General features: G+C 38.6%; 1 protein-coding gene across 12 annotated transcripts in view; it reads right to left on the bottom strand.

Moving 5' to 3' along the window:
* The window catches only part of dcc (DCC netrin 1 receptor), a 402,326-nt gene that overhangs the window by 87,657 nt on the left and 304,669 nt on the right, over nt 1-10,000 (bottom strand). For all 12 annotated transcript variants that reach the window (XM_073950897.1, XM_073950899.1, XM_073950890.1 and 9 more), the window contains 3 exon segments: nt 7,286-7,427; nt 4,722-4,832; nt 1,550-1,744 (listed from right to left, as the gene is read on the bottom strand). In XM_073950897.1, the coding sequence (XP_073806998.1) occupies nt 1,550-1,744; nt 4,722-4,832; nt 7,286-7,427 (448 nt within the window).

The raw sequence follows: 10,000 nt of genomic DNA, 5'->3' as shown, positions 1-10,000 counted from the left end.
AATGTTCTTTTCCTTTTTGTAGCTACTGAATATTCTATTATGAACTAATTATACAGTTGAGGTCAGAATTATTCGCCCCGCTTCATTTTTCTTTCTTTTTTAAATATTTCCCAAATGACGTTGAACAGATTCAGGAAATCTTCACAGTATGTCTGATAATATTTTTTCTTCTGGAGAAAGTCTGATTTGTTTTATTCTGGCTAGAATAAAAGCAGTTTTTAATTTTTTTAACACCATTTTAAGGTCAATATTATTAGCCCTTTTAGGCAATTTTTTTGATAGTCTCCAGAACAAACCATCGTTATACAATGACTTATTACCCTAACCTGGGTAACTATGTCTGTTTAAGCTGTATAGAAGTGTCTTGAAGAATATCTAGTCTAATATTATGTGCTGTCATCATGGCAAAGAGAAAATAAATCAGTTATTAGAGATGAGTTATTAACACTATTATGATTAGAAATGTGCTGAAGAAATCTGCTCTCTGTTAAACAGAAATTGGGGAAAAATAAACAGGGGAGCGAATAATTCTGACTTCTACTGTAAATGCAGTAAATAAACACACATTTAAATTAGGGATGCACCGATATGGATTTTTTGGCCGATACAAATAACTGATAATTCTTCAGACTTGGAGGCTGATAGCCGATATATATAGGCCGATAATTATAAATATTTCAAAATGTTATATTTTTATACAGCATACAGCATGTTTCTTCCCTCAGGCGATCCATCTCATGAGCACACCATGATAGTAATTGTGGAACCAACATCACCACTTGCTTTACACTTTTATACACATATACAATTATTTAACAACACACTTTACATCCCGATTTGCACATAACAGCTGTACATAGATCGTTACATACACTTCTCTATTTGTATATTAGCACTGACTACTTACTTCTATTTTTAAAATATATTTATGATCTGTGTAATAGTAACAACAACAACAACAACAACAACAACAACAACAACAACAACTATTATTATTATTATTATTATTATTATTATTATTATTGTTATTATTATTATTATTATTAGTAGTAGTAGTAATATTATTATTATTATTATTATTATTATTATTATTATTGTTGTTGTTGTTGTTATTATTATTATTATTTCTATTATTATTATTATTATTATTATTATTAGTAGTAGTAGTAGTAGTAGTAGTAGTAGTAGTAATATTATTATTATTTATTATTATTATTATTATTATTGTTATTATCAATATTATTATTATTATATTATTAATATTGTTATTATTATTATTATTATTATTATTATTATTATTATTATTATTATTATTAATATTATTGTTATTATTATTAATATTGTTATTATTATTATTGTTATTATTATTAGCATTATTATTATTAGCATTATTATTATCAATAATATTATTATTATTAATATTATTGTTGTTATTATTATTATTAATATTATTGTTGTTATTATTACTATTATTATTATTATTATTATTAATATTATTGTTATTATCATCATCATCATCAACATTACTTAGTAAATGTGTGTAGTTTACCGAGGTTTTCTATGGAGTAGTATCTCTGCTTGCTGTCCACCCTGACGGTCTGAGCGTAGGGGCTGCCGACGCCGTAGCCGATGGTGTATCCTCGGATGAGTGTGTTGGGGTTCAGCGGCGGCGTCCAGCTCATGATGATGCTGTTGGGGAGCGGACGCACATGCAGAGAGCTGGGCTGATGCGGCACCTGAGACTCTGAGGAGGAATATAGAGAAGATCAGATCAGACACACACACACACACACACACACACACACACACACACACACACACACACACACACACACACACACACACACACACAAACACACACACAAACACAAGACTTTGTGGAGAAATATAGAGAGAAACGATCAGCTTTCCACATGCAGGAATGCAAACTCATGCATACGCACACGCAGATGGAGAGATTGATGCGGGACCAGAGACTCTGTAGAGTATTATAGAGGTGGATCGATCGATCGATCAATCAATCAATCAAAAAAAAAAAAAACTGTCTGTCTGTCTTTCTGTTTAACCAGTGGTCTTGATTCTTGTCTCCTCTGCTGTGGGTCTAGGCCAGTGGCTCTACTGTACTGTACTCTACTGTATTCTAGTGTACTGTACAGCTGAAGCTGCAGCAGGTGTTGATCAAAGCTCTCGTCTCGTCACTCTGATCCTCCAAGTCTCCATCAGATCAGACGACTGCAGAGATTCTGTAAATGTCAGACTCATCTTCATCTCGACATGCTGAACGACGCACGCTTTAACTCTCATCGTTTCCGCTTGATCTACAACTGATCCTCTGTGTGAAGACGGTGGCTGCGACTCAGCAGGGAGCACACTACCTAGGGTGCTCACATTCCCAGAATCACACTCAAGCTTCTGCTCAGTAGACTCTCATCAGGTCACTGTATCCTCACCCAGACATCAAACTTCCCAAAAACCTCAAGATGAATGGATGAAAGAGTGGATGGATGAATGGATGGATGGACAGATAGATAGATGGATGGACGGACAGACGGACGAGTGGATGGATGGACAGACAGATAGACAGATAGATGGATGGACAAGTAGATAGGCAGATGCATGGATGGACAGAGGGATGGACAGATGGATGGACAGGTGGATGGATGGACAGATAGATAGACAGACAGATAGACAGATGCATGGATGGACAGATAGATGGATGAAAAGATGGATGAATGGATGGATGGATGGATAGATTGATGGATGGATAGACAGATAGATGGATGGATTTATAGATAGATAGATTGATAGATGGATGAATGGATGGATGGATGAATAGATTGATGGATGGATATACAGATAGATGGATGGATGGATAGATAGATAGATAGATTGATAGATGTATGGATGGATGGATGGATGGATGGGTGGATGGATGGACGGACGGATGGATAGATGGACGGATGGATGGACGGATGGATGGATGATGGATGGACAAACAAATGGACGGATGGATGGATAGACAGATAGATGGACAAATGGATAGATGGACAGACAGATAAAGGATTGATGGATGGACTGACAGACAAATGGACAGATGGAAAAACGAAAGGACAGACAGATGAATAGATGGATGGATGGATGGATGGATGGATGGACAGACAAATGGACGGATGGATGGAAAGATGGACGGTTGGATGGATGGACAGACAGATAGCCGGATGGATTTATGAATGGATGGATGGATGGATAGATGGATGGATGAATTGATGGATGGATGGATGGATGGATGGATGGATGGATGGATGAATTGATGGATGGATGGATGGATGGATGGATGAATGGATGGATGGATGGATAGATGGATGGATGGATGGACAGATGGACAGATGAATGGACAGACAGATGAATAGATGGACAGACGGATAGATGGATGGATGGATGGATGAATGGATGGACAGATGGACAGACGAATGGACAGACAGATGAATAGATGGACGGATGGATGGATGGATGGATGGATGGACAGATGAATGGACAGACAGATGAATAGATGGACGGATGGATGGATGGAGGGATGGATGGATGGATGGATGGACAGAAGGATGGATGGATGGATGAATGGACAGAGAGATGGATGGATGGATGGATGGATGGACAGATAGACAGGTGAATGGACCGACAGATGGATGGATGGATGGATGGATGGATGGATGGATGGATGATGGATGGACAGATAGATGGATAGATGGATGGATGGATGGATGGACAAAAAGAAGGAAGGAGTGACGGACAAACGAATGGATGGATGGATGGATGAATGGATGGATGGACAGATGGACAGACGAATGGACAGACAGATGAATAGATGGACAGACGGATAGATGGATGGATGGACAGATGAACAGACGAATGGACAGACAGATGAATAGATGGACGAATGGATGGATGGAGGGATGGATGGATGAATGGACAGAGGGATGGATGGATGGATGGATGGACAGATGGACAGGTGAATGGACCGACAGATGGATGGATGGATGGATGGATGGATGATGGATGGATGGATGGATGGATGGACAGATAGATGGATAGATGGATGGATGGATGGATGGATGATGGATGGATGGATGGATGGATGGACAGATAGATGGATAGATGGATGGATGGATGGATGGATGATGGATGGATGGATGGATGGATGGACAGATAGATGGATAGATGGATGGATGGATGGATGGATGATGGATGGATGGATGGATGGATGGACAGATAGATGGATAGATGGATGGATGGATGGATGGATGGACAAAAGGAAGGAAGGAGTGACGGACAAACGAATGGATGGACATATGGATGAATGAAATAATTTTGTTTTTGGAATTGTCTAATGGAGAGTGTCGTCTATTAAATGCAGTGACTAAAATATCTGACACGCCTGCATACAACACGTTTACATCATATGTGTTATCAGTTTATTAATTATGCAAATGTCTCATTAAAATATTCTACTGCTTAAAACTGATCGCAGAAGTAAAACATTACTCACGAACATTTAGAACTACCCCAGATGACTTAACTGCTTCCTATTATTTATTAAAATAAATCAAACTTTAAATCTATAAGACTATCAACTGCACTGCAAAAACTCTGTGTGTGAGTGTGTGTGTGTGTGTGTGTGTGTGTGTGTGTGTGTGTGTGTGTGTGTGTGTGTGTGTTTTCACCGTCCAGGTCGTTCTCAGGTGTCTCAGCAGTCAGCCACTCGCTGCTGGGCCCCGTCCCGTTCACCGTCATCCCTGACACCTGGAAACTGTACTGACTGCCCTTCTCCAGCCCTGCACACACACACACACACACATCACAGATACAGTCAGAGAGAGTGTGTGTGTGAGAAAGAGAGAGGCAGAGGGAGAGAGAGAGCAAGAGAGAGAGAGAGAGAGTGTGTGTGTGTGTGTGTGTGTGAGCAAGTGTGAGTCTGTGTTTGTGTGTGCATTCAAGAGAAATTGTCTTTGTATGTTTTTGAGAGTGTGTACTTGTGAGAGAGTTTAAGTCAGTGTGTGTTTGTGTGTATGTGAAAAGACAGTGTGTATGCATATATATACATATATTTGTGTGTGTGTGTGTGCGTATTTGTAAACCCCCAAATCAGAAAAGAGTTGGGCGAGTGTGGAAAACACAAATAAAATAAGGGAGCAGAGATTTCCAAATGGACTGTGACCTGTGTTTGACTGCAGACGATATGAACACACAATACTTGATGTTCTGACTGGTCAGGAAGCCTAAGAGCCAAGAGCGCAAGCCTAAGCTGAACAAGCGTGACTTCCGACCCCTCAGGGGGCGCTGCATCAAGAGTCCTCAATCATCTATAAGCCACATCAGCACATGGGCTCAGCACTACTGCGGTAAACCTTTGTCAAGCACCACAATACAGAGTTACATCCACAAACGCCAGTCACAACTGCACTGTGTCAAGAGGAAGCCCTATGTTAACAGTGTCCAGAAGCACCATCCTCTTCTCTAGGCTCAAAGGCATTTGGGACAAAATAAAATGTGTGTGCGTGTTTGTGTATGTATATGTGTGCGTGTGTATATATATATGTATGCATGTATGTGTGTGTATGTACATGTATATATGTGTGTATTTGTGTGTTTATGTGTGTATGTATTTACGTATATAAATGTGTGATGTGTGTGTGTGTATGTGTGTGTGTATTTGTGTTTCTTTGTGTATGTATGTATGTATGTATATGTGTGTGTGTTTGTGTGCATGTGTGTGTGTATATGTGTGTATGTATATACACGTATATGAATATGTGCATGTGTGTATGTATGTGTGTGTTTGTGTGTGTATATGTATGTATATAAATGTGTACGTGTGTGTGTATGTATGTGTTTGTGTGTGTGTATACGTGTGTGTGTTTATGTGTGTATGTATATACATACATAAATGTGTGCATGAGTGTGTGTGTGAGAGTATTTGTGTATATGTGTGCGTGTGTATGTAAATATGTATGTGTGTGTGTATATGTACATGTATGCATGTGTGTGTGTATGTATATTTCTATATGTGTGTATTTGTGCGTTTATGTGTGTATGTATATATGCATGTGTGTGTGTGTGTGTGTGTATGTATGTATGTGTGTATTTGTGTGTTTATGTGTGTATGTATATATGCATGTATGTGTGTGTGTGTGTGTGTTTGTACATGTATTTGTGTGTGCATGTATGTATATGTGTGTTTCTGTGTGTATGTATATATGCGTGTGTGTGTGTGTGTGTGTGTGTGTGATCCAGCAGTGTAATCATGTGTCAGTAATCAGTCAGGCTCAGTGTGGTAAACAGCTCTGCAGCTCATCTTCAGATCAGCTTGTGTTTCCATCGAGTGTAAAGATAAAAAACACAATTATGATAGCGGCGCGCGCTCGCTCGGTGTGTGTGAGGAATTAGCATAACACACTCCAGCGGCAGCGGCAAATCAATCCCTGCGGAAAGAGCAACTTAGCCAGATATCCATCAGGGGAATAATGGAAATGAATATGATTTTACACAAACACACAGACTATTCAAATAAACACGTCCCTCTGCCTCCAGAAGCCCAGAGGACACACACACACACACACACACGCACACACACGCACACACGCACACACACACGCACACACACGCACACACACGCACACACACACACACACACACACACACAAAGGGTTGGGGTTAGGGGTAGAGGAGAGACTGTAATATCTAGAATATACTGTACAGATTATAGTTGCATCTCTGGGAAGTCCCCTTAAAGATAGTTGTATAAGTGTGTGTGTGAGAGAGGGAGAGATACAGTGAGTGTGTGTGCAAGTGTGTGCTTGTGTGTCTGTGTTGTTCGTGCATGTGTGTATATATGTGACCATATATCTGTATTATGTATGTGTATGAGTGTGTGCAACTGTGTGTGTGTGTGTGTGTGACTCAGTGTATGTGTGTATGTGAATATCTGTTTGAGTGTGTCCATTTGTGAATTTTTGTTTGTGAGCATGTGTGTGTGTGTGTGTGTGTGTGTGTGTGTGTGGATGTGTGTATGTATATATGTGACCATATATCTGTTTATGTATGTATGTGTATACGTATATGTGTGTGTGTGTCCATTTGTGTGTGTGTGCATATGTGTCTGTGTGTGTGATTATCGTGGCTTATAAGTGTGCGTCTGATTGTGTGTACATGTGTGTGTATGTATGCATGTGTATATGTGTGCATATATGTATGTGTGTGTGTGTTACATCAGGACCCCCAGGCTCACCGGTGAACAGGTACCACAGGTTGTTGGGCTCGATGGCCTCTTGTTCGCCGCGCCGGCCGGTTTTCCGGTAACGGATCTTGTATCCGGTGATGAAGCCGTTCTGTGTGTTTGCAGGAGGAGGCTGCCAGCTCACTTTAATGCTCTGAAACACACCCAGAGGAACACACACTCACATTAAAACACAACACTACACACACACATCAGCACTAAAGCATGAGTTTGCTGAACTGAACACAGCTTGTCAGATCAACAGTGCTGCTGTTGTTTAATCATAAATACTGTATAACTGTGAACAAATATGATCATTTCCATCATCTGTTTTCTAGATATAGAATATTCAGTCAATAGTGATCTATTTCTGTGTTTTCTGCATCAATACTGCCGTCTTCAGTGTTCGTGATCCTTCAGAATTCATAATAATATGCCGACTTGATGATCAAGAAAGATTTTTGATCATCATCAGTGTGTATTTGTGTGGAAACTGTCATGTATTTTACTTCTTCACAATTTAAAGATGGAAAATAGAAATTTCAAAATAATAAAATATTTTTTTATAAATATAAATATAAATAAATATATATATATATATATATATATATATATATATATATATATATATATATATATATATATATATATATATATATATATAATAAAATATGAACATATTTATTGCCCCTTATAAACAATTGATGCATGCTTGGTAAATAAAAATATTTATTTTTATAAATATTTTATCCTGGGCAGCACAGTGGCGCAGTGAGTAGCACGATTGCCTTACAACACTCTGGTTTGGCGTGGGTTTCCTACGGTTGCTCCGGTTTCCCCCACAGTCCAAACACATGCGCTATAGGAGAACTGATCGACTAGACTGGCCGTAGTGTATAAGTGTGTGTGAATGGGTGTTTCCAAGTACTGGGTTGCAGCTGGAAGTGCATCCGCTGTGTAAAACATATGCTGGAATAGTTGGCGGTACATTCCACTGTGGCGACCCCTGATGATTAAAGGGACTAAGTGAAAAAAATGAATGAATGAATATTGTATCTTTAAAATATCTATTTATAACTACGTGTATATACCTATAGATCTTCATATTATATATATTTAGCTTATAAAAGTATAGAATCATTTCAAATTACATTTGCGGGCATCATAGTGGCGAAGTGGATGGCACGATCGTCTCACAGCAAGAACCCTGATAAATAATGGGGCTAAGCCGAAAGGAAAATAAATGAATGAGTATTATGTTTTCAAGATTAATTTAAATGTTATTTTTCTGTAAAAAAAAAAAAAAAAAAAACCCTGGGTAATAAATATATGAATTATTAATATTTAACATTCACTTTCCAAATACAATGTTATATAAAGTAAATATCAATTCTATATTAACATATCAATTATTAACAATAGTATTTATTTTCATTTCAACCAAATGTTTATGTGCAAGAACACTGAATAAGATCTTATAAAATTATCAAAATCATTTCAAATATTAATTCTTACATTTAATATTTCATAAAATAAAAATAATCTTACTAATCACCTTAAGCACAAGACAGACAGTATTGTAATGTGTCCTACAAAAATAAAACTATTTATTTCTTATAATTCATTAATTCGTTTTCTTTTTGGCTTATTAATCAGGGGTCGCCACAGCGGAATGTACCGCCAACTATTCCAGCAAATGTTTTACACAGGGGATCCCCCTTCAACTGCAACCCAGTACTGGGAAACACTAATTTACTCTCATTCACACACATTCACCATGGCTAATTTTGTTTTCCCAATTCCCCTACAGCGCATGTGTTTGGACTGTGAGGGAAACCGGGGCACATGAAGGAAACCCACACCAACACGGGGAGAACATGCAAACTCCACACAGAAACACCAACTGACCCAGCCAGGACTCGAACCAGCAACCTTCATGCAGTGAGGCAATCGTGTAACCCACTGCGCCACCGTGCCGCCTATTTCTGATAGTTTAAGTATTATTTTTTTATTAGTCATTCATTATTAATATTAATTAATTAAGAATTAATAATAATAATAAGTATTACACTATTTAACTTTAAACTATTAACTGCTAGGTTTCAATTAAAGTCTTTCATTTGAAAATAAACCCTCAGTGATCATCTGAAGTACTTTATTATTCGCTCATTGACTAAGCAGGAAAAGGGATTTAATGTTTCAGTCCATCATCAACTAGTCCTGCTCAACTAGTCTTCTCTGGTAACGAGCTGAATTCCCACGCAGAGATTCATTAACCTTCATAAACAGCCTTAAACTGCGCCGCTGCATCATATGCTCAGCGGATGTGATTCTGCGGCCGCGCCATCTGCGATAGAGCCCGTTAACATGCAAATAAAGCAATTAAAATTCACACCGCAGCACTGACGACTGCAACCCGTTCACCGGCGGAGCCTCGTGAGCCTCGTGATGGTCAATGCAGAAACACCGCGCATGCATTCATTAACATTTGCTGGCACGCGCTCTTGGGGCTCTTAATTGATTACAGCTCGGTTTGCAGGTGTGTGTGTGTGTGTTGGTCATTCTGGCCACATGCTTGTGTTAATTATCTAGTGTTGAACAGGAGAATGCACACTCTGAACAATGTGTTTTTGTGTCAGTGTCTCTGATATTCGCCAGTGAAATGCCTGCGCTATTAAAGCAGTAATTAGTGTAAAATTATTAAACGCATGCAGGGTGCTCTTTACA

Source organism: Danio rerio, chromosome 5 (assembly GCF_049306965.1).
Source record: "Danio rerio strain Tuebingen ecotype United States chromosome 5, GRCz12tu, whole genome shotgun sequence".
Taxonomy (NCBI): Eukaryota; Metazoa; Chordata; class Actinopteri; order Cypriniformes; family Danionidae; genus Danio; species Danio rerio.
This window is presented reverse-complemented; position numbering and strand designations above follow the sequence as displayed.